Source organism: Staurois parvus, unplaced genomic scaffold (genome assembly GCF_062004578.1).
Source record: "Staurois parvus isolate SC_StPar_1 unplaced genomic scaffold, SC_StPar_1.0 ptg001818l, whole genome shotgun sequence".
NCBI classification, from domain to species: Eukaryota; Metazoa; Chordata; class Amphibia; order Anura; family Ranidae; genus Staurois; species Staurois parvus.
Window position 1 is genome coordinate 229,421 of NW_028319614.1, and position 26,569 is coordinate 255,989.

General features: G+C 40.3%; 1 protein-coding gene across 2 annotated transcripts; it reads right to left on the minus strand.

The window, feature by feature from the left end:
• Nucleotides 1-4,931: 4,931 nt before the first annotated feature.
• Nucleotides 4,932-24,889, minus strand: HSPA5 (heat shock protein family A (Hsp70) member 5). Of its 2 annotated transcripts, none has more exons than XM_089664036.1 (9): nt 24,733-24,889; nt 22,777-22,969; nt 18,949-19,180; nt 9,873-10,007; nt 9,022-9,134; nt 8,544-8,934; nt 8,014-8,251; nt 7,741-7,908; nt 4,932-5,853 (listed from the first exon to the last, which is right to left on the minus strand). In XM_089664036.1, exons 2-9 carry the CDS (start codon nt 22,890-22,892, stop codon nt 5,297-5,299), a joined length of 1,950 nt encoding a protein of 649 aa, XP_089520162.1. In that variant the 5' UTR covers nt 22,893-22,969; nt 24,733-24,889; the 3' UTR covers nt 4,932-5,296. The 2 variants fall into 2 exon arrangements, with proteins under 2 accessions (XP_089520162.1, XP_089520164.1); XM_089664038.1 differs by having other exon boundaries at nt 22,777-22,966; nt 24,733-24,864.
• Between the last annotated feature and the right edge of the window lie 1,680 nt (nt 24,890-26,569).

Sequence of the window (26,569 nt, forward strand, 5' to 3'; positions counted from 1 at the left end):
AAGAAACTTAATTATAAAGTCAAACACCATTATTTAGACTTCGATGGCAGGTGAACATATACAAGGTCTGGAAATGACAATAGAGGAACCAAACTGATTGTCTGAGAGCTCACACGAAACATTGGAAAGTGTGATGAACAAACAAACTTCTTGGACTGTCACAATATACTATTATCCACTAAGGTTAAAATATGACTGGTTGTTTTCCCTGACTCACACACAATCAACAGGTAAACAGAGGGTTCTTCCTACTCATGGGAATTTCATTCCTAAAACCAAAAAGTTAAACTTAGGTCATATAAAGCTAAGAACTTGATATATCTACCCACAGAGACATTATCAAAAGGCATATTATCAACACTTTTATCAAGGGAAAATATCTTTGAGAAGGTTAGGTATTGAATCTCACTCAATTAAGTATGAAATGATGAAGAGTAAGATGTTTTGTGAATTGGTGTCAATTGTACATTTCCATCAGAAATCAAATGTTTCAGTTTAAATATCAGGGAACTGAGGAACTGAATGAATGTATATCTTTCTATGGTCCTTATCCAAGAATTAGTGAAATCAACTATACTTGGATAAGACATATATATATCTAATACTGAAAGATATCTTGGTTTCAATCAAAACATGAGTCATCATTAATACACAAATTGTTTTGTGATCCCCGACTGCCCCCAGTGGACAGGTGAGAGATATCTTATATACACACACACTTCTTGACCGGCCAATCAACAAGCCTGTTGGGAGGGTCTTTTAAAACAAAGGTTTGGATGGTATATAAAGCAATGCACCTCACATCTAAAAAAAAAAATCAAGCTGGAAGGACATGCTTAAAAAAAAAAAAAAAAAAAAAAAGGAAAAGCTAAAGAAAAACCAAAATCGACAAAAGGAAGGAGAATCTGAAGAAGCTGAAATCTACCCCATCTGAAAAAAAACTTAAAGATCTTCTAATACTACTTCTCAATCTTTTAAAACACTCTACTAAACTTCTAAACCTCTACACTTTTCCTAAACACTACAACCTACTGCACTCTCACTTGCTCCCTGCGGCCATTTTGCTGAAGTTCTAGCTGCCATCTTGTCTTGAGGACCATTTGAAGGACCAACTGCATCCCACGGGGGGAATCCTAAAAAAAAAAAAAAAAAAAAAAAAAAAAAAAAAAAAAAAAAAAAAAAAATCGAGGTTCTGGGGAGTGGTGAGACTGCTAAGAGTTTATATTGTATCTTATATTTCCTATTTTTCATAGACTGATAGCCGTTGTATTGGGTGTTTAGAAATATTAAGATATATACATAATTACTAAAATTATTTGATATTGAAATTATAGAGATTGCATAATTAACCGATTTGTAATTTTGTTAGTGTAATTTACCAGAGAATATTTTCTTACATTTCTATGGCCACGGAATGGGAGAAATAATTCCTGAAGCACTATAAGGTGACAACTTATAACTAAATTTGTTTTTCCCATCTCTTTACTATTATCTTTAATCATCTATTGTTTGGTATATAGAATTAGCATATTATATTTTTGATCGTATGTATAAGTATACATTTATCACCAGTCTTCTGCGTTTGTATTAATATATATATAAATTTTGTACATAAATAAATTAAAAAGGTAATTTTTGTGTATATGGTACGAAATCATACTGGCTAAAAGAACTCAAGGTATATTATTAAGTGATCAAATTATTAAGGTGCCCAAATTATTGGTTCATTAAACATTTGCTGTATTTTAATGGATGGAGGCACTGCAATATTTTGTTTAAGGAAAGGACACCGCCCTACATATTTAGAATAAATTATTATATAATAAGACAGTTTCTTTTGGTCCATCGAAAACCCAGCAGAAGATATGACAGAACCCAAAAATGTAACCTGTTCATAATGAAACTTACACTTTTCCAACTTGCAATACAGGTTGTTCTCTCTCAACCTCTGTAGCACACCGCAGAAGTCTGTGTGTTGATTCTCTAGGGATTTTGAATATATGAGAATATCATCGAAGTAAACCACCACACATTGCTACAGCATATCTTGTAGGCCATCAGTAATACATTTTTGAAAGACTGCAGGAGCGTTTCAGAGACCAAAAGGGCACTGTGAGGTATTTGTAAGTGGCCGAATATGAAATGCTTTTATTCTTTATGTTCTTTATTAGTCGCCCTCAAGAGATTGTATGCCCCTTTCAAAATAGAGCTTAGTGAAGACTGTTGCGGTCCAATAATTCCTTTATCAATAGAATCGGATAAGCATTTATTAGTAATGCAACTGAGAGTCCTATAATCAATACAGGGTCTCAGTTCACCACTCTTTTTTCACAAAAAAAATCCATCACCAGCAGAGTATTTGTGGATGAATCCACAAATCCTGTGAGACAGAGTGGTAAAGCTGGCCGCGAGGAGGGATGGCACCAGGCTGAAGATCAATTGTGCAGTTATAAGGCTGATGTGGTGGCAAAATACCAGCCTAGCCTTTGTCAAAGACATCAGAGAATTACCGGTCCTCCTCTGCCAAAAAAAGAGACTGAAGACGTGCATAAGACCCTACTCTTCTCAACTTTAAGCCAATCAAATGTAGGATTGTGCTTCTGTAACCAAGGATAACCAATGACAACTGGATAAGGTGAGGAAATGACTTGGATTATCTCATGGTGAAGAGACCCTACAGCCATGAGCAGTTTCATGGATCACATGAGTAGGCTGTAGAGGTCTTCCATCAATAGCCTCAATGGGAGGTGAGGAGGCACAAGGATGCAGCAGTATTGAGTGCTTCAATACGAAGCCCCAGAATAGACTAGTACCTGGGTGTCAATTGAAAACTCAGACCAGGAAAGGCTATCCGGAACTAGAGGCTTATCTTTAAGGATAGCTGGGGATGTAACCTCAAAACCTCAGGTCTTGTCCTTTTTAATCTTTATAAAGTTCCATTACCTTGTTATGCAGGACTTTTGACAGTTCTTTTCTGATCCCACGGCTCAGTCAGTGCTTCCACGCAAGAGCTAACACATTGACTATTTATATGCGGACACTAATTGCAATTTAAAAAGCCACAGATATGGGACATTAACCTCTAATTGGCATTTTAACCCATGTGTGTCACCTTGTAAGTACCAAGGCCAAACATTCCAGGGTATGTAAGCTTTTGATAATGGCCATTTGGGCGATTTCTGTTATGATTTAAAAAAATGAGCCAAACTACTATTTAATAATAAATGGCTTCATATGATCATCCTTCAATAAAAGAGCATTTTTTGGCATGATCAGTCACATTTTCAAAATCAAATGGCAAAATTTCACAATTTCTGCCAGGGTATTTAAACTTTTGAGCACACATACATACATGTCTAGTGTGTTGCTTGGCCTTTGTGATGCTGTCTGTCCACTAATGTTCTCTAACAAACCTCTGAGGGCTTCACGGAACAGCTGTTCTGAGGTTAAAAATGTCCACACAGGTGGACTCTTATTTACTAATTAGGTGACTTCTTAGGGTAATTGGTTCCACTAGATATTTGTTGGGGGCCGAATACAAATGCACACCACACTTTTCAAATATTTGTAAAACAATTTTGAAAACCATTTACCATTCTTCTTCCACTTCACAATTATAAGCCACTGTGTTGGTCTATCACATACAATCCCAATAAAATAGATTTAATTTTTGGTTGTAAAATTTCACAGGGGTATGAATACTTTTTCAAGGCACTGTAGTTATAAGTGGTTATGCTGTCAACAAGATCCGATGCTGCATCTGTCCCCCGCCAGCTCTAAGTGTGAGGACACGACTGCGGAGTTCTCACTGCCCCTCTGAGCAAAGAGCATTGCCTGTCAGTCACCAGTGTCTGATCGCGCCCCCCCCCTACCGCTCTCACTGGGTTGAGCATGTTCTATGCAAAAATCAACCACAATGGTAGTCACATATGTCATCACCGGCTTAAGATTCAGGCTCCTGTGCATGAAGATGTATGCACTGAATAAAAATCCAAGGCTTTTGTGCAGGAACAGTTAGCCCAGAAAGGAATTTGTTGATTTTGCATAGAACATACTGTAATAAAAAAAAAAAAAAAAAAAAAAAAAAAAAAAAAAAAAAAAAAAAGAAGAAGGAGGAGTACAGCCAAAGCTCTTTGTGCTCTACAAGTCCTAACATTCAAAATCTAATGTGATTGCATAGCATATCAGCTTGTCTGCTAACAGATGAGCAGGATGAACCAACTTGGTGGCAGGTTTACCAGCACTCTTGGTCTCGCCACTCTCCCTCAGAAATGCTGAGTGGTTACACACTTGGGTGAAGCCAAGAATATCCACATGAGCTAGTCCGATTTTCCTAATGGCAGTTTCTCCCAATGCTGGGGTCAGCAACTCAAACATGGAAAAATAGTCCTTAATGGGTATTGTTTGCTTCAACGTGCATAATGACAGGAGATGGCACCAACTGAATGGAAGAGTGATACACCAAGATAGAATGACTAGTATGAGAATGCTGCTGATCTCCTCAGCATGTAAACCTATTGGCCAACAGGTCGTTAGAAGCAAAATTTAATAAAGGACACTGAAGGCTGGGATCACAGAAATAGCACTTCCTGCATACCTGTTCCTCCACAGGAGCCTGAGCAGTCAATTTAGCTGGATTCATGCTGTTGCAGTGCATTAGGCGAAGCATTAATGTAAATTGAGTTAGGGTAACTCATTCATTTAAAATGTTACCTAATGCATAAAAAAAAGCACTTGCAGCACACTATATTGACAGGAATGGCAGTTTTGCATGGAACAATTAAAAAAAAAAATAAAAAAAAAAATAGCATTTGTACTGCCAAACTAAGAAAATGTATTAGGTTCACGGCAATATTTTAAAACTGCAACAACTTCACTGGCATTCGATTATATTGCCCAGTGTGTGAAAAAAGGGTTTACATACAACAGAGTAGTTTAATTATCAAACATTTATTGTGGTCATTGATGGTAGAAAAAAGTTCTACGTAGAATGCACATGACCAAAATATTTCAAATAAATAAAACATTTGAGCAACTTTTTAAACCTCTTTATATGCCCTACCCTCCCAAATACCAGGCCCACCCTTCCCTTGGGAAGTAACCAAACAAAAATAGTGATCTGGGTGAACAACTGCTAACGAAAAGCAGTAAACAGCCATAACAGCTTAGCATTTGCCTCCACTGAAGTGAAGAATCCACATGAAAAATTTAAGTATCTAAATGTTCAAATAGTTTCTCAAAAAAAAAAAAAAAGTCAAAGTCCAATATTTACAGTAGCCAAAAGGTCATGTTTGGCCTATAACTCATCCTTCTCATGGTCATCCCCTTCAGGAGGAGGTCCACCTGCCCCATATAATTTACCAACAATTGGTTGAACAATATCCTCCAACTCCTTCTTTTTAGCCTTGAAATCTTCTATGTCTGCTTCTTGATGGCTCTCCAACCATTCAATCTTCTCTTCTACTGCCTTCTCAATGGTTTCCTTGTCTTCAGATGACAACTTTCCACCAAGTTTCTCTTTGTCCCCTATTTGATTTTTCAGTGAATAAGTGTAACTTTCAAGCTCATTCCGTGCATCAATCCGTTCTTTCAATTTCTTGTCATCTTCCGCAAACTTCTCTGCATCAGTCACCATTCTTTCAATTTCTTCTGGTGTTAGTCTATTCTGATCATTGGTAATGGTTATCTTATTTTTGTTGCCAGTACCTTTGTCCTCTGCTGTAACCCGTAAGATACCATTAACATCTATCTCAAATGTAACTTCGATTTGAGGAACACCACGGGGAGCAGGAGGGATACCAGTAAGGTCAAAAGTGCCCAGCAGATGGTTATCCTTGGTCAGTGGACGCTCACCTACAAAAAAAAATTGTTAAATCAAAGTTTGAACAAGTTTAAAGTGAAATGAGAACTCCTAGATTTGTAGCACTTGGGAAAATGTGCAGGTTTATAAAAGGGATAAGTCTAAAGTTGTGTGCAACGTCATGAACTCTATTAACCCTTTACATTTTTAGCAATTGCCACAAATACACCAGTCACTATACTTCTGGTGTTCCAACACTAGACTTCCAGGTCTCTGATCCTGTAGCTGCAGAGTCACTTGCACCATCACAGAAGGCCTTGAATTATGTGAATCCATTCACAAAATATAAATTCCTTAAAATGGATAGCAAAGGGGAGGGGTGGGCAGTGCAGCTGTTGTGTAGCACAGCAAATCTCTCCAGTCAAGAGTGCCGAGAGTACAGCGTTAGCTTTACAAAGCAGAAGCACAGGAAAAGTGTACATTCTATATAAAAGGATAGAGGGGTCAGCCAACAGATACAGGGGTCAGACAAAAAGAAATGGAAACACTACATTTGCAGGTGTGAACGCGACATGTTTTGCATTGAAAGTGGAAGTGATGTAAACGCTTACTTCCACTGTGTGATGAAACACCTAGCTTAACAGGTGGGAAGCCTCCCGTTTGTCATGCGCTGCTAGTAATATGGAGTCGTTTTAGAGCTTACGGAGCTTCAGAGAGCAAAATTGTTGGTCTGACTGAAGTTGCCAATTTTCGGTGTCACGAGGTACAGTACAAAAGTTATGACGGCATATACAGTTTCCGGGAAAAAGTAGTCTGATCAGCACAAATGCGGTTGACATAGTTAACTGACCAAAAGGAAAAAAACAAAAAACAAAAAAAAAAAAAAAAAAAAAAAAAACCACACAACAGACATTGCACAGGATTGTGAGCCGGTATGGAGTTCTATGCAGACGGAGATTGAGCTCTGCAGTCACTTTGCAACAAAAATTTGCCCTCTTTGAAGCTCAGTGAGCTCTGCTACAACTCGCAACTCTGCTACAACTAGCAACGCACGCAATGACTGACAAAAGTGAGGTTTCAACGTAAAACATGCTGTCGATTTTACATCTGCAAATCATCTAGGGTTTCCATTTTTCTGTCTAACCCTTGTAAGTCTACAAGGCGGCATACTGGACTGGACTTAATCCCCTTATAAACAAGCACATGGTGGATTTGATTTAAAGAAAGTTGATTTAAATCACTGGTGACTATTTAAATAAGTTGCAAAGAGCAAAGGTCATCTGTCTCGCAGCGGCTCCTCCTCTGACCCACTGACAGTCCCATTCACTTTAATGGGACAGCTGGTGATGTGGCAGTGACAAGGTGAGGGATGTGGCAAAAGCAGGTGAGCAGATGCCCGCTAACAGGCGCTGCCACGATGGATTTTAAATGACAGGTGCTCTTTAAATGTAAGGAATCCAACTCATTCTTGCTGGTAGTTAGAATCTTTAAGATTTGCAAATCAAATGAAGGTTTCCTTTATAGAATCATAAGCGGTCAAGTTAGTAAAACAGCGATATCAGAACAGATTTTAGGCTAAATCACACATAGCTGGAGGACTACTCAAATTCTTTTATTTCATGGTTTTTCTGCATGTTCTCAGCCTGCAGAGCTTGGATTAATTGAATGAGTTTACCAAAAATGTAAATATTGCAGAATATACAGCCTCATGCTACATAACTAAGCTCCATTTCATGCTGAACAAACTATTAATGTATCAAGTAGATTTTTACTCCAAAAGCATTTTATTATATATATATATATATATATATATATATATATATATATATATATATATATATATATATATCTCTCTCTCAAGAGGGGACCAACTTGAGAGTCATGAAGACTTGAACACCAATTCACAGAACCTAAAAATACAAAAAGGTTTATTTTTTTACCTTCATAAACCTTGATAGTGACAGTAGGTTGGTTATCAGAGGCGGTGGAGAAAATCTGTGACTTTTTTGTAGGCACAACAGTGTTCCTAGGGATGAGCTTAGTCATGACACCACCAACAGTTTCAATACCGAGAGTCAGAGGGCACACATCAAGAAGAACCAAATCACCTGAAAGATGCAGATAAAAAAAAAAAAATAATATGTATTAAGAGAATGTAATATACATACACACCCTCATCCCCAATAGACTAATTTGTTCTAATGTTTGCATACCAGTGTCCTGGTCTCCAGAAAGTACACCAGCCTGAACAGCAGCACCATAAGCCACAGCCTCATCAGGATTAATGCCACGAGATGGTTCTTTGCCATTGAAGAATTCTTTAACTAGCTGCTGAATTTTAGGAATACGTGTAGAACCTCCCACCAACACAATTTCATCTATGTCAGATTTCTTCAAATCAGCATCTTCAAGCACTTTCTGTACTGGTTTCAAGGTAGAACGAAAGAGGTCCTAAATAGAGACAAAATATTGAGCACAAGATGCAAATGATTTAAGGGGGAAGAAAAAAAAAAAAAAAAAAAAAAAAAAAAAAAAAAAAAAAAAGTGTTGGGGGGAGGTGGGGGGTTGACAACAGTTATAGGATGTAAATCGCAGGCACCCATTAGGAGCTTGCTGCTATGCCAAGGACTCCTCCTGGTTATTGACCAGGACAGAGGAGGGTAATAAAAGCCTAGCCATGTCAGCGCTAATATCTTCAGTAAACCTCTCAATATAGTACTGCAATTTGTCTACAAATCCTTACCATGTTAAGCTCCTCAAACTTGGCACGGGTAAGAGTTTCAGAGAAGTCTTCTCCTTCAAAGAAGGATTCAATCTCAATCTTAACTTGATGTTGAGATGACAAGGCTCTCTTGGCTTTTTCTACTTCACGACGCAGCTTTTGGACCGCTCTGTTGTCTCTGCGCACATCCTTGCCAGTTTTCTTTTTGTAGAGTTTGATAAAGTGTTCCATGACACGCTGGTCAAAGTCTTCTCCTCCCAGATGGGTGTCCCCATTGGTAGCCACCACTTCAAAGACTCCGTTGTCTATTGTAAGCAAGGACACATCAAAGGTACCACCACCCAGATCAAAGACAAGAATGTTCTTCTCACCTTCCTTCTTGTCTAAGCCATAAGCAATAGCAGCTGCAGTTCTGTAATGCACAAAAAGCATATTAAAATAAAAAAAAGAATCTCTACAAAATTTAAGGTTCAGCTTTAAAAATCAAATAATGACTTACGGTTCATTGATAATTCTCATCACATTAAGCCCTGCAATAGTTCCGGCATCCTTTGTGGCTTGACGCTGGGCATCATTAAAGTAGGCAGGTACAGTGACAACAGCATGTGTAACCTAAGTATAAAAAAAAAAAAAAAAAAAAAAAAAAAAAAAAAAGTGTGTAGGTCAGCACCATATATCAAGATTAGTGGTGCACCAAAATTTAAATTCTGGTGCCAAAACCGAAAATTCACTTGGCCGAAAACCAAAAAGGCGCAGTTTTTAAAAATGAATATATTTTTGGAAAAAAAACAGTTTGATTAAAAAAAACACAATATATGCCCCAATTGTTTTGTAAAATATGTAAGAGGATGTTACGGTGAGTAAATAGATACCCAACATGTCACGGTTTAAAATTGCACACGCTCGTGGAATGGCATGAAACTGCACTACTTAATCTCCATGGGTGATGCTTTAAAAATTTCTACAGGTTAGCAGTGTTTGTTACAGAGGTCTAGTGCAACAATTATTGCTCTTGCTCTGACATTCGTGGCGATACCTCACATGGTTTGAACAAAATTTACATAAGTGGGCATGGCCTATGTATGCGTTCACCACTACGTGCGAGCATGGGGGGGATGGGACACTTTAAAAAAAAAAAAATATAAATAAAATAATTTTTTTATTTTGCACTTTACAAATTTTTAAAAAGGAAATCACTTTTATTCTTATCACAAGAAATGCATGCATCCCTTATGATAGAAATAATTAGTGACAGGTCCTCTTTATGGAGGAGAGATATGGGGTAAAGCATTGGATAAAAAAAAAAAAAAAAACCCCCACACACTTCTGGCAGATTCTGGACACACGCACCTTTTTGCCTAGGTAAGCCTCGGCAGTCTCCTTCATCTTAGTGAGAACCATAGCAGAAATTTCTTCTGGAGCAAAGGTTTTTCTCTGGTCACCAACATCGACTTCAATGTAAGGTTTGGTTTTCTTTTCAACAACCTTAAAAAAAAAAAAAAAAAAAAAAAAGGAAGGAGCACGTAAAACATCACAATTCAGCAATAAAGCCAGAGGTAGAGAGATAAGTATACCCATTGTACATACAGAAAAGTGGTAAATGTTTTATTTCACTCCAAAGATAGCTTGGGTTAATTCTACGGCTTTAGATGGGTACCAGAGACCAGATCTGCACCTCTGGAAGTGAACTTGCCCTGAGTACTACTACGAAGCATTATTCAAAAACAGCCTCTCCTCTGGTGGACTGTCATGTTAACCTGGATCTACAATAAAGTCTAAAGAAAGGAAATCTGGTACAGAGTGTGTGTGTTGTCATTTACTGCAGATATGGTTTAACATTTTCTACCATACATGACATCAGTAGTCACAAATCCTTCAGTAAAATCAACCCCAGTACCCATGTTTAAAAAAATAAGGGTTTTTGCTAGAACATAATTTGATGTGAAGTGAATATCCCTAAATAAAAAGGCATTTGTTCACTTCCAAATGTATTCATTCTTGTAACTATTAGTGTAGTTATATTTCCTGTGAGGTTTGCCTTTACTTGCAATGATGGACTCAAATGTTGTGACTGTATTTTGTGATGTCATGGCCAATTGTCCTTGTATTAAAATTCACTTCGCTTGCCTTGCCATTTCCTCACAACACGGGGAGGCTAATGTAATTAAATCTCTCCTCCATTTATTGCTCTGCCTGCTTGTATCTGTCAGATCTAATTACTATGTAGCTCTCACTTGAACAGCACTAGGCTGAGAGCACCAGGGATTGTGGGATATGTAGTTTAACAGGAAATGTCAGCTCTTAGACTACAGACAAATATACATTAACCCATGCCTCCTTTTTGAGCAAACTACAAAAACCTGAATGTTAAGGCAACAAATGACACCATGATACAAACTAAATGTTCAACGCACACCTTATGCAGGTGAATAACACAAGTTGCAGGTAGGAAGGTATATAATGCCTTTAAGCCAAGTGAAAATTCACTTGGCAAATTGAATATTCATTTTAAAAAGTGAACAATCTCTACTACAGCAGGTAAAATAAGTATTGAACACATCACCATTTTTCTCGGTAAATACACTATATTGCCAAAAGTACTGGGACACCCCTCCAATCATTGGATTCAGGTGTTCCAATCATCTCCATGGCCACAGGTGTATACAATCAAGCACCTAGGCACGCAGACTGCTTTTACAAACATTTCTGAAAGAATGGTCGCTCTCAGGAGCTCAGAGAATTCAAATGTGGTACCATGACAGGTTGCCACCTGTGCATCCGAAATTTCCTTGCTACTAAAAAAATTCCAGTGTCAACTGTTAGTCAAAAAAGTGGAAGCAACTGGAAACAGCAACTCAGCCACAAATCGGTAGGCCACGTAAGATTACAGAGGGGGGTCAGCACATTCTGAAGCGCACAGAAGTCGAATAGAGCTTCATGGAATGGGTTTCCATGGCCAAGCAGCTGCATCCAAGCCAAGTGCAATGCAAAGCGTTGGAGATGCAGTGGTGTAAAGCAGTGTTTCTCAACCTTTTTTTCAGTCAAGGCACCCTTTCCAATTATGGACAGTCTTGAGGCACCCCATTCTAAAATGTAAAAAACTATTCTAATAGTTTTATATAATACAGCAAAATCAACACGTGTAGGACACCCAACATTAGAGGCTATTTATTCTTACAAAGCAAATACACTTTTTTACACTGCTTTGACTATTATACCAATGTTTCTCTTCTTCCTCAGGTTTTCCTCCATCACTGAGCTAATGTGAACCCTGCACTGATGGAGAGGGGCAGGGGAAGGTCAAACTAGGATGCTGTGCAGGCAACTTACATCCTCCTTATCAACTGATGTCCTTGGTTGTCAGGACACCAGAGGCTAGAAGGTCATAATGGTGCACAATGCAAACCTGTAGCTTTGTGTAACTAAACAAAGGCAGGCTTGTTCCACCCGCTGGTTTGTATACAAGTTTTGAGCAATTTCTAGACATTTTGCCAAGGTACCCCTGAAGAAACCTCAAGGCACCCTCGCTGAGAGACTGGTGTAAAGCATGCTGCCACTGGACTCTAGACCAGTTAAGAGGTGTTCTCTGGAGTGACAAATCACACTTCTGTGGGGGCGTGACTTGGACATAGCGGCGTGAACACGCTTACTAGAGAGCTCTGCAGGGATTGCTGCCAAACACTCCATCTAGCCCGCTCTGACACCCGCAACACATGCCTGGTGAGAGGAAACCTCAGCCAGAACACGGGGGACCCCACAATAAGGAGATCACCCACTACTTTCTGCGGCAAACACTTTGTGAGATCACGGACCCCGTCAAGATGGCGCTGATGAAATTCGGACAGGAAATAGGCTGCTACACAGCTCCCCTCAGTGGTGGCGGCTGTTTTGACTACTTGTCCGAGCTCTCCTAATTATGCACTTACATTACATGGCAGATCCCCCGGAAATTTAGAACTGGCTAGACTTGCTCTTCCAGGCCTCTATGTTCGGCTCACCGCCTCCACGCCCACAGAGGATTTGCTAAAGCCGTTCTATAGCTCAGAGACCTCCCAGATGCTCCCCGTCCGTCACGGAAGACGGATCTTACCACCAGTGGCCATGGTCCCTCCGGAGACTTTCATGTGAACTTTATCAGGGACTTAGTCTTTTGATAGGGACAGATACCCAGATGTTTGATTTGGAGTACGCCTTCTTTATTTCATGGCAAGGCGGTGACCTGTTGGGACGGCGGGCTGTTCAGGGTCTGGTCTCAGTTTCATCCACACCCCGTTTCAGCCGCCGACCCTCCAGGCGCGAACGGTCCCTAGATTATTGGAAGAGCCCGAGATATATATCAGTCTTTCTCCGTTCTTCCATTGTTTTTTGTTCAGTATTTAATGCAGACGAGGTATTGTAGTACTCCCATGGCATCCTGCTGGGGAGCCTTTTTTTGGACTGGGCCCAGTCAATTTTCTGGATCCCGTTTATTTTACTCTCCTCCCCTGGCGTATCAGTCGGGGCGTGGAGTCCCAGCCGGACGCTTCGCCACTTCCCAGCAGTTCAGCGTCCTCTGTACGGGGGTGCGATGACCGTTGGTTCCATGTCGCCATACTGTTTCTTGTTGCATTTCTGTTGCTCATCCCTATGTCATTGTTGCACTTGTCAGACCTCTGAAGTACTTGATCACCAATTGTCTGGCCAGACGATCCCCAGCATCTCTTTCTTCTGCACCCTAGTCCTACTACCCCCTAATAGGGTTTACCCTAGCGGATGTACTATTGTGCACTGTTAGGACTTCTCGTGATACTCACACAGTCTACTTGTCTATTCTCATACCTCCCAGTTCTTTGTCTCCCTCTAGGTTTTACTCACTTATTCTTTGCTGTTTCCCTTTACCTTCTTGGACCTTCCTGTTATTTCCTACCCTCTCTCCCCCTCGCTAGGTTCTACTTCCTCTCCACCCCCCCTTTCTCTTCTTACCTAGATAACTGGTTCTTTGCTCCCCTCTCTTTCCTATTCCCTTCTCTTAATTTTGCAGAACTTCCTATCCTTCCCTTCTACCTTGTCTTTTCTATCCATTTTCTGCTTCTTCTCTGATGCCCACTTTGGCTGCCATGGATACACTACAGATTGCGCCCTTGAACGTTAGGGACCTGGGTGTCCCCGAGAAGCGATCGAGGCTGCTAGGATTTAACCATTTGCTGCCAGTCCTATAGCAGTTTGGTGGCCGCAAAAACGCATTACCTTTCCGGGGGGGGGGGGGGGAAGCCATTTGGCGTCCTCCCACACATGCGCAGTTCGCACGGTTGCAGAGCATTGTACTACTTTGGTCATAGTAAAATATGGAAAAAAAAAAAAAAATAGTAAAAAAAAAAAAATTATATATTTTTTTCCCCATACTGTCACCAGTCAGTGTCCCTGTTCACCGCCATGCCAGGTATATGATGATGCTGTACTGAACTGGTGACAGTAGGTAAAAAAAAAAAACAAAACAAAAAACACACAACTTCAAAAAACTCGCCATGCCTCTTATGTAGTACGTCGGACTGTCTACTTTACAAAAAGGGTCATTTGGGGGATATCTGTACTGTTCTGACATTCTTGGACCACAAGAAAAGATTGGCTGTCAGTACTTCAGGATTGATCAATTTTCAGATCTATACCATAGTTTGATAACTAACTTTCCTACAAACTAAATAATACATCCTAATTTGGGTTATTTTCACCAAAGACATGTAGCAGAATACATCTTGGCCTAAATTTATGAATAATTATTTGTAAACTTTTACAACAGAAACAAAGAAAAACGTGTTTTTTCTTCAAGATTTTTGGTCTTTTTTTGTTAATTTAGCAAAAAATAAACCCCCCCCCCGGCGGTGATTAAATAACACCAAAAGAAAGCTCTAGTTGTGTGAAGAAAATATAAAATTTTAGTTTGGGTACAATGTTGTATGACCGCGCAATTGTCAAACTGTGAGAGTGCTGAAACCTGAAAAATGGCCTGGGCAGAAAGGTGTAAAATTGCCTGGTATTGAATTGGGGGGGGGGGGGGGGGGGGGGGAGAAAGGGAGTAGGTCGCAGGTGGCGTTTATACAAGAGACTCCTTTCCAGGTCCCCATATCCCTAGGCTCTATAAACGTGACTTTCCGACGGTATACCACAGTCGGTCACCCATCTCCAAATCAAAGATAGCCAAATCTGTTCCCTGGTCTCTCTCCACAGTGCGGCAGGACCCGCTGGGGCGCTACCTGCTGGTTAAGGGTAGGATTGGGCAATTTCCAGTGGTACAGGCCAATGTTTACTTCCGAAACATGAACCACTTACCTTTCCTCAGAGGGTTGCTTCCGATTTTGCTAACTCCATGGAAGGCTCCTTAATCTTTGATGAAGATATAAAATTTTGCATTGGAACCTCATCTAGATGTTTCCAAGGGTTCTTACCATCTCTTTCGCCTGTCTCAAATGAAAGGGATTACCCTTATTTTTCTACAGTCCATCCAATGTACTCACATCTAGATTACCTTTTTATTCAACAAAAAGATCTCCCCAGAGTTCGGTTGCCGTGTATCGGTAACATTACCTTTTCAGATCATGGCCCTGTATTCCTTGAAATGGTGCTGGGACAGGACTTTTGAGGCCCCCCTTCTTGGTGTCTGAATGAAGCCCTCCTCAAGTTCTCCGGGGTTAAGGCAACTGTTGAACACTCAATCAAGAAATCTCTCTCTCTGAATGCTACCTCGGTCAGCAACCTCTACATGCTTTGCAAAGCTCACAAACTAGTTTTTCAAGGCACTCTAATTGCAATTTCTACTAAACTCAAAAAAGAACGCTCCTCTCAAGTAGACAATCTCCTGCAACGTCACCAAGTGTTGGAGGGCACTTCACAAGGCCAGTATTGCTAGGGTAAAATACCAGGAAATCCTGAAGATCAGGGAGGAAGTGAATGCTCTCCTTTTTCACAAGGTCAAAACAGAAACTGGCATGGTCGATGAGCACCACGTACGAGTATTCCAATAAACTGGGAACTCTCCTAGCCCACACCCTTCGTGGTGCTCACATTCGGACCCATAGATCACATCTTAAGTCTGCCACGGTACAGCAGATCTCCTCTTCAGATTCTATGGCTTTGGAATTTTCTATGTTCTTTTAGAACCTATATAAAACATATCTACGAAGGTGACCCGGGATGTACCACACGACACGCAACAGGTGATACAGTCATACTTGTCCTCTTTCCCACTCCCACCTGTAAGGAGATGGATTCCTCTTAGCAGAGGAATTGGGATCAGAGCGCGCTCTCTAAACCTAAAAAAGCTCCCGGCCCTGACTGTTTTAAGGCCTTGTATTATAAAGACCTTTTTTGCCCTCCTCTCATATGCTGGCGGCATAGAACTCCCTAACGCAGGGACAACATATACCACCTGTTGCTTTACGAGCTTACATCTCCGATGCCCGCGTTTGGCCTTCTGTCTCTCCCTAAGACAAGTTGGGAGGAGGGGGTTGATCTACGGTTATAAATCGCAGTAACGCGTGAAGCATTTCGTACTACTCCTATTTCTCCAGTGCCTTTCCCAATTATTCCAGTAAGAGGAAATCCTAACTTCCCCCGGGAAGAGAAGACCCCCCATTTTGCCTGCCTCCCTACCTCAGGCTACTCACACTGGACTTTCTTGGCCCTTCTGGGAACCTGGTGGATACAGATTTGACACGGTTGGTGGACTTTCCGCTGAGTTTTTGGAAGGGACTACAGCTCAGTTCCTATCTACGGTTACGCTTACGTAAGCCGGGAATATCTTGAAATTTGACTCCTTTTGAAACCCTTTGTTACAAGAGTGAACCGCTTCGTTCCGACCTGGGATTGTCCTTTACTACGGCTCAAAAAGGAAAAGCACAGGAGACCAAATTGTAAGCCAGTGGTATTCAAATATTCAGGCAGTGTCCAAAGCTTCAACCCTTCTGGCAAAAGGTGACTGATACTATCAAACATCTTACCTCTGTAGACCTGCGGGACGATCCGGCAGGCTGCCTGCTAAACATGTCGGAGGCACCCATCAAAGTATAAAAGACATCCCTCACTATACAGCTGCTAAATGTGGCCAAGACTTGTAAGGGAGTGAAGGTGACTGGTTTGGCAATTTCTACTGTACCCTCCTTATTCTCTCTCCCTAGTCTTCTGCCTTGTTCTTTAGTTAATTTTCTTTATTTCACACATATCTTTTTCCACCTCTTCTGGTTATTTCTGATGTTGGTCAGGCGGTCCCTTCTTTAGGAATTTTCTCTCTCCATTATTTCTCCTCCCCCTCAGTTCCCATATCTTTTGTTACCGGATGGGCCATCGTCTTGGTGAATTGCTTTATCATCTTAGTCTCTCTCTACATATACGCACTACATGAGATGTTTGACAATTAGTACAATCGACATACTTCCCTCAATGCTGAGACGTAACCTACATGATCTCTAGACGATAAGTTGATATGGTCGCTGTATATAGTTATTCACCTCTGAAGTTTTATTGTTCTGCGGAAACTCACTGTTTCTCTGTAACATGTTTATGTTCAATTATGGAGGGGGGGGGGGGGGGGGAATTAAATAGAGTGAAGACTGACTGCAAGCCAGTCCGACATCAGTGCCTGACCTCACAAAAGGCGCTTCTGGAAGAATGGTCAAACAGACATTCCTAAACCTTGTGGACAGCCTTCCCCAAAGAGTTGAAGCGGTTACAGCTGCAAAGGGTGGGCCAGCTCAATATTTAACCCTACGGACTAAGATGCCATTAAAGTTTGTGCGTGTAAAGGCAGGCATCGCAATACTTGTGGCAATATAGTGCATTTCTAAAAAGGTGCTGTCGGCATGAAATTTTCACCACGTCGGTAACAACCCATACATCATACAAGAAACCAAAACAAATATGTTCAGAAATTAAGTTATGTGTAAAAAAAATGGAATGACAGGGAAAATGTATTGAAAACGAACTGAAATTTAATACTTCGTACAAAATCCTTTGTTGGTAATGACAGATTCAAGACACCTGCTGTATGCAGAAGCTTGTTGCATTTCTTGCCCATTCTTCCACAGTCTTCAAATCTTGAAGGTTCTGTGGGCCTCTTCTATGAACGCTGATCTTTAGTTCTTTCCATAGATTTTCTATTGGATTCCAGTCAGGTGATTGGCTGGGCCATTCTAGCAGCTTTAAAATTTCTCTTTGAAACCAATTGAGCTTTGTGTTTAGGATCATTGTCTTGTTGAAATGTCCACCTTAATTTCATCTTCATCATCCTGGTACATGGCAGCAGGTTTGTATCTTGAATGTCATGGTACATTTATCCATTCATCCTTCCTTCAAAAGATATGGAAGTTTGCCAGTACCATACAGGCCATGGCAGTTGAGTGCATTACTTATGTTTTTTTTTGGTGTATTTTAAAACTGCACCTGCTAATTCCAGGTCTATATGAACATCTCCACAAGTAGTTGTTGGCTTTTTGGACAACTCTTCTGATAATTCTTTTCACTCTGTCAGAAATCTTACGAGGAGCACCTGGTCATGGCCAGTTGATGGTAACATGATGTTCTTTCCACTTCTGGATTATGGCCACCACCATGCTCACTGGAAGATTTAGAAGTTTAGAAATCCTTCTGTAACCAATGCCATCAGTATGTTTTACAACAATAAGGTTGCAAAGCTCTTGAGAGAGCCCTTTGCTTTTACTCATGAGATGTTTTTTGTGTGACACCTTGATATGGAGACACCTTTTTATACGCAATCAGTTGAGAGTGAACCAGCTGACAATTTGCACAGACAAGGAGTAAATTGGTTTCTAATTCGATTTCAGCTGGTGCTTGGCTTTCTGCACCTTTTGGCACATCCCTTTCTTCATGTGTGCAATACTTTTTCCCGTGTCATTCCATTTTATTACACATAACTTAAAGCGGAGTTCTAGTGAAACAAAAAAAAGAAAAAAGAAAAAAAAAAAAAAGTCAGCAGCAACAAAAATTATAGCTGCTGACTTAAATAGCCACTCACTTCACCCTCAATCCCACAATGTCTTCCCCGCAGCTTGTTTCATTGGCCGTCCTGTGTTCCCAGCACCTTCAGTGTGGGCACCACAGAGCATGCGTGAGTAGGGGGGGCAGAATGACAACTTCTGCCTCTGATCGGAAGTGGGAGTGGGTACCTGTCAATTTCAGGTACATACTCCCCAAAAAGGCGCCAATCCTGAACAGGGAGCAGGGGACCAGCCCTTAAAGCGGACCCCCCCCCCCCATTTTGAGTGGAGCTTCACCTTAATTTCTGAACTTTTGCATGTATAGATTGCATGGGTTGTTACCGACATGGTGAAAATTCTCATTCAGAAATAAAATTTACTGAAAAAAATTGTGATGTGTTCAGTACATATTTTACCCGCTGTATTTAGTAAATTATCCACACTGAATATTTGATACGTACCTTAAAAGGCAGATACTTGACATCCTGTTGAACAGATGGGTCATTCCAAGTGCGACCAATCAGACGCTTGGCATCAAACACTGTATTTTCAGGATTGGAAGTCAGCTGATTCTTAGCAGCATCTCCAATCAAACGTTCCCCTTCTGGAGTAAAAGCTACATAGGAAGGAGTGATTCGGTTACCCTGATCATTGGCAATAATCTCGACACGTCCATTCTTGAATACACCAACACTGCAAAAATAAAGAAATAAATTTAGGCCACTACAAAGAAGAAAAAAGATGTCTTATGAGGTTCTGTTAATTCTGTACAGTCTCATGTGTTTTTAGTCAGATCTAGCATCAGATATACTTTTTCATGTTAAAGAAGAAAATTGGATCTGCAAAGACTCCCAACGTAAATTCTTGAAAATATGGGAACCGTGGTTGCAATATACCTTTCCCACGCTCCCCCCCCGGCTAGCCTGGGGATGTGATGTTGTTCGGCATTGGCGTTCTTGGATCCCTGCTCTTGGTTTGGCTGTCCTTTTCTTTCGTACTTCTCCTTCCTTTCCCCCCCTTTTTTCCTCTGTTTGCTTTGGTGTGGCAGTGGATAGCCGCCTTTAGTCTGAGTTATCAGTGTTATATTTATGTTTTGTTATTTAAGTGCCATTGATGGCCCCTGCGTGGGCGTATCTTTTGCCCTGTTGGTGTTAGAGCACTGATTTCTCTAATTTCTAATTCCCCTATGTGCAATTGATAGCCCCTGCGTGGGCGTGATTTGTTGCTCCAGTGTTAAAATTGTTATAAAATTAATAAAAACCATTGAAATACAAAGAAGAACATTGGGCAAAAATTTCATTTTCCCATGCAGTGGGGCTGTGCCTGCACTGCATGGGTTAAATGCTCATTTTGTCTAGGTGTTCCTAAAGCTGAGATATACTTATCTAATCCACGGATCCTCTGAGCACAAGGCCAGTCCTCACTGCTCCTGCCCATCCGCATGCTAGCTGTCTTGTGAATGGACCGTTTACGATATCATCACTCCCATAGACCAGCTCCAGACATGGAGGGAGATAGAACAGTCCAGCACTGGACGTGGGGGAGTGCAGTTTTCCGGAGGATCAACGAACAGGGTAAGTATAGGTTTTATACAAAAAGAAAAAGGTGCCATAAATTAGGGGTGTATCCACCCAATCAAAAAGCGTTTCCCCGACTCACCATAATTGAGGTGTGGATTCTAAACCAAAAAGCTTATAAGAAAAAAGTTAGCAGCTGACAAGAGCAGATCTGCAAAAAAAAAAAAAAAAAAACCACACAAAAACGACAGTATATTATGAATCCTATGCGGAGTAAATATTCACTATAAACAGTGGATGCAAATTTTTTATTATAAAAAAAATTATATTAATAAAAATATTTGCATCCACTATTTACAGTGAATATTTACTCTGCATAGAATTCATAATATACCATCTTTTTTGGCAGGTGTGCTCTTGACAGCTGCTAACTTTCTTAGAAGTATAGGTTTTCCCTGTGCTCCTGGACAAAACCAGTAGTTAACCCATGCAGTGGGGCAAAAAAAAAAAAAAAAAAAAAAAAAGTGAGTGGAGTTCTGCTTGCCAGGAAATAGTCAAGTAGAACACTTACAGCTATTTATTACTACTGACAAAGTTTAAACTACTCCCCATGACCATTCATTTATCTGCCCTCTATTTTACTGGGCATTATCTGCATCCTGGCAAAATCATGTAAAGCATGTTCAATAATGATTGGCACAGATCAGCCCCTGCCATAGGCTCTTGCCAGGGTGGATAAAAATCTAAAAATGTTGTATTTTTATCAAATGTATTTTAAATAAAATGCTTTTGGAGTAAAAAAAACCAAACAAAAAAACACCAATCTAAAAGATAGATAGTTTTCTATTTAATATACAATAATTTAAGTTAGCAGAAAATGGAGCTTAATTATGTAGCATGAGGCTGTATATTCTGCAATATTTACATTTTTGAAAAACTCATTCAATGAATCCAAGCTGCATTCACACAATTTCACAGTAACCATGAGAAAAAGCACGAAATAAAAGAATTTGAGTAGTTCTCCAGCTATGTGTGATTAACCTAAAATCTGTTCTGATATCGCAGTTTTACTAACCTGACAGCTTATTATTCTAAAAAGGAAACCTTCATTTAATTTGCAATATTAAAGATTCTAACTACCAGCAAGGAGGAGTCAGATTCCTTACATTTAAAGAGCACCTGTCATTTTAGATCCATCATGGCAGCACCTGTTAGCGGGCATCCACTTCATCTGCTGCCGCCATGTCCCTCACCTTGTTGTGCCATTGCTGCATCACCAGCTGTCCCATTAAAGTGAATGGGACTGTGAGTCAACAGCGGGTCAGAGGAGGAGCTGCAGGACAGAGATCACAGGTGCTCTTTAAAAATTATGGATTTAAACTGAGCCTTTTCACTAGTGATTTAAATCAAATCCACCCTGGCTCTTGCATTGTAACTTAATATAAAAAGTTACAATGTTACATTTTGATCACAGAGGAAACGATTCTGCTCGCAGAACACGGGCCTCATCTCAACAAGGTTTCTCACCTAGTGCTTTAGAAAGCTTGGACAGATTAAGGGAGGGTTATAACTCTCATCAGGTGTGGGTTTTTTTTTTTTTGCCACCTATGTCTTACTGTGGAGATTTCCTTTTACTTCCTGTGTCATAGCCAAAACAGGAAGTGAGAGGAAATCCCGGCGTGTCACCAGAACTAGTGTCCGCATTGGAAGATTTCCCCTCCCCTGCTATTAGTGTTCTGATGTCAACCCAAAAGTTAGGATTGTCTTTTACTTTCAAAGAGAACAGTAAACAGGACAAAAAGAGTGTATCTCTCTAACAGGGCACAGACAGCAATTAAAAATGACTAATACCTCTCCACTCTATCCAAAAGAAAACGTTTTGCCTTTAGTCAGAGAATTGTACAGCTTTTTTTTTCTTTATAAAATGCATTGTTTGGTTGCTGTATATTGAGCAAAGGTCTACTTATAAGAGTGGACCTTTCAGTAACTTTACAATTTGGAACGCTATCACTGAGCATGTCAAATGTCATTAGTGATCTTCCAGCCACAAGATTTATAGGACCATGTGTAAGAAAACAGTTGATTTTGTCAACAAATCTGTTAATCCTTTAGAAACTGCTGCATTTTTTTGTCCTGGGGTCTAAATAACAATTCTCCTCATTTGCAATATACTCATCCAAAGAGAAAGTAGGCTACAGGCACATGGGCGCATTTGCCTGCGTGGGGTAAAGATACTGCATATTCCTGGTGTGCTGGATGTTCTAAAGCCACCCATAGACATGAATGGGCGAAGGCACCCATATGCCGCTATTTGCGTAAAGTAGGGTACCTCAGGTACACATGCTACTTTTATTCAAGTGCACATGTGCTACTTTTATTCAAATAACTGCACACAGCCACCTTCACTCATTCAGGTCTAAGGGAGGTTGGAGTGCTATGGACATCTGGCACACCAGAAACATGCAGTGTCTTTAGAGTGCATAGGCAAACATGCCCATGTAGCCTAACTTCTAGAAACAAGATCTAGCCATTATTGATAATCAAGAACCAGACTGAACAGCATATGCAACACAGATACTCATTCTAGAAAGCACTTTTGTAGTAGTAAAACAAAACACATGCATGTAACTTAGCTAAAAATAAAATAGTAAAATAGTCTTGATACAGTCGAGAGTATAAGGCAAACTGAGGGTCAATGTAAGAATCTTTAATTTCAATACTACTACAGCTTCAAAACCAATGTTTGACATTTCCAGCCTGTGAGCTACATACCATGAATAAGTTGTTCCCAAATCAATGCCAATTACGGTTCCAACCTCTTCCCTCTTGTCATCATCATCAGCAAAAGTACTGGCAATAACCAGCAACAGAATGCTTAATAGCTTCATTACTACCGTGAGATGTTTCCCTTTTTTCACGACCACAAGAAAAAGATAAAATTTCTATGTAAGACGGCAACACCCTGCTGAAAGAAGAAAAAAAAAAGTCTTGAACCACATGCTTGTTTATCACAATATAATTTCATATACAAATGCTTAAGAGACATTATTCAAGTGAATGGATTGTAAATCTGTAAGGAACAAGGATTCCTGGATAACATTATGCAGAAAGCAAGAAGGGTGAGGTCACTTCTTATATCCCTCCCCTCCATCCAATGCTCCAATAAAGACACAAGCTGGTGAATCATGGGGAAAGGAAGGAGAAGCTTCTAGAGAAAGTAAGGTAACCATGGGTATTTTTTTTCTTCAGGCTACAATGTAATGGCAGTGACTATGTGTAAGCAGTGGGTCCCTACAGCCACAATACCTAACTGGATACTACCAATACCAATTTATTATGGATAAACTAAATCAGAAATCTTCAACAGTATAAAGCAGCAATAAAGTGCAGTATATGAGCAACTAGAGATCACCTAATTTGGGGATTTGCATGTACTGCCTTTCATGTATAAAAAGGCTAATATGCAAACATCAGTAACAGAAACTTCATGCCATTGGGCACAATAAATATTAAAGTACAATATAAAATGAAAGAAATGGCATTCTGCAAAACCTAAATATCTTGAGTCAGAAAACAATGCAAGCATGATGCAGCAATAAATGTTGCTCTCAGCAACACCACTACCTCTCCCAGATCTTACAAATTAGACAAATTATTAAATGCTAAATATACAATGAATATAGCTCCTGTGCATGACCCATTATCCACCCTTCATCTACTACAGCAGGAAAAAAAACCCAAACACACACACACACACACACACACACACACACACACACACAACAAAAATAAAAGCTATGACTATTTAGCCATTATGCTTCACCGTGAAGAGTGCATTAACAGAAATACTGCTGCTTTTCAGCTGACCAATTGCTATACAACCTGCCTACACAATCTCCCTCAAAAGTAACAAAATCTAATATGAGGACAAAACTAAAACCAATATTTGTATGCATTCACAGGTCCTTACAGTAAAGTGCCCATACACTGCACAATCTCCTTCAAATTCATCAAAATTATATAATATGAGAACAAATGTAAACAATCCATTCCAATTGTACCCAATAAAGCATGTGTCAACCAGATTGCATAGTGTATTATTATTAGCTTTACATAGTTGTGGTTAGACCTAATGATGACATACAATCAACTTTAGATTTACGAGAACTGTGTAAAAGGAGGACACAATGTATCCAGTTAGACAGGCCCTAATTTAGATATGTTATTGGTAAAATTAAAGAAGATTCTACAATCAGATAAATGTGTGGGGAGTTTAAGATCAACTTTCTATGTTGTTCGAGCGTCTGACACTAAGTGAATAGATTGGCCTCATTACATAATTTTGTTACATCATAAACTGGCCATACAATATACATCTCTCTACAATCCTCTTTAGATTTGCCAAACTATATAAGGACTAACCTAACAAATGCATTTAATTGGTATTAAATCAGACAGACCCCTGGAGTACATAGCTGAGGGCAGATCTACAGAAAATTGTATCCTGTATGGACACCTTAAAGCAGGCTGTACAATCGGATAAAAAGGTATGCGGCCCGCATCAGCTAGAGTCACTGACCCACTTCCCTAGACATAACGAGCTACACCAGGCCTCACCGCCGCCCAAACGGGAAAGCAGGTACACGTTAGAATATGGCAACCTGTAAGTAGAAAGGTTTCTTTTTTTTCCCCTGCCCCCACCCCTTCCATCTGCAACTTCCCACATACCGGTATTAGAATCAGCCTTGCTAATCGCTTCCCCCGAATTCTTTATATTTGCCGGTAGGTGCCAGACTGACGTACCACGCGCCGCCGGTCTAGTTTTATACCCTCCCTGCCGGCCAGAGTCGTGGAGGGATGTGATTGGTTACAGCACCACGCGTTGGATTGCTTCGATTGGAGAGTAAGCTCTCAAGCTGTCGGCTTCGGATTCGCACACGTTTTCGTGACGTCACGCGTCGCGCTAGGTATCCTTTCGCCTCTAGTAATAAGTCCGCCTTCCTATCACGCATTTGACCAATGGAAAGGCTGTCCGTGGCACCGCAAGCCATGTTGATTGGATAGTTGGTCCATCTGTTAGGATTGTATGAATTTCTGGAAGATTCAGCTTCACGTAAATTTCGTCAGAATGTCGTCAGATTGCTGCTGGCATCTATATGTAATTTGGGTGTGATTGTCAAAATGCCGGGTGTGAGTGTACAATCCACCCTGATTACTAGGCTTGAAGAGGCTTTGAATTGCAAGAGATTTACTAACAGGAAGGAATGCATGACAAATGCACATCCATTTAACCGTCTGCTAAAAAGTATAAAATAACATCAATATGTAAATAGAATAAAACACCAGCAATAGTATATATAGAAACAATAATTATATACATAGAATAAAATAATCATTTTATACATATAAAAAAATACAAAGAACAGAATATAAATTATGTGCATTCATAGAATAAAATAATAATAATTATACATGTAGAACATAAAATGATGCTATTTAGAAAGCTTGCTATAAATAACTAACCACTTCATGTCTGGACATTTTCACCCCTTCCTGTCCAGGCCAGTTTTCGGCTTTCAGCGCTGTCGCACTCTGAATGACAATTACGTGGTCATGCCATACTGTACCCATATGAATTTTTGAAGGGTGGAGGGGCTAGTCAGGATTATCAGGTAGGAAAATGGGTTACTGTAGAGAGAGGGAGTGGTAGGGGCTCACAGAAAAGGCCCTTGGTTTGAGCACCCAAACAGATTTGCCAAGTTAGGTGAAGATGTGGGGGTGGAAAGCTCAGGGGTGGCAGCCGTGGATGTCACTTCTATCCCTAACAGCTGGGAGAGCAGACCATCTGGGAGGAGTGGTGAGGGTAGTGCAGGAAGGCCTAGACAGTTGGTGGTAATAGGGGGTTCTATATTCAGAAGGACTGATAGAATAATTTGTCACCAGGATCGCCTCAACCGAATGGTCTTCCTGGTGCCAGGGTTCGGCATGTGGTGGATAACTTGCTTGATAAATTATGTTGGAACCAATGATAGAATACATGGAAGGTGGAGGCTCCTTAGGAATCAATTTAAAGAACTAGGCTGCAAGTTGAAGAACCTCCAAGGTGATATTCTCTGAAATATTACCTGTGCTATACGCATCTCAGGAAAGACTGGGAAAGATTAGAGAACTACATTCATGGCTAAAGACCTGGTGTGAGAGGGAAGGATTTGGGTTTCTAGAGCACTAGGCTGACTTTTCATTGGGGTGCAACCTATATGCTAGAGATGGTTTGCACCTAAATGGAATGGGGTCTGCTGTGCTGGGGGAGAGCTTTATGGGATGGCTGGAGGAGTATTTAAACTAGGATCAAGGGGGGAAGGAGAATTAGATTATAATGGGGCCAACAGATCAGACAGAGGTCAGTCCTTATTGATGGGTGGAATGGGGAAAGATGGGGGAGGGGGAGGGCTATGGCAGATGATAAGAAGATGCCCATATTACCAACAACCATTGGAATTGGTACAATTTGTATGAAAATAAAAAATATGCAAAATACATGGGGACAAGGTGTCAATGAATTAAA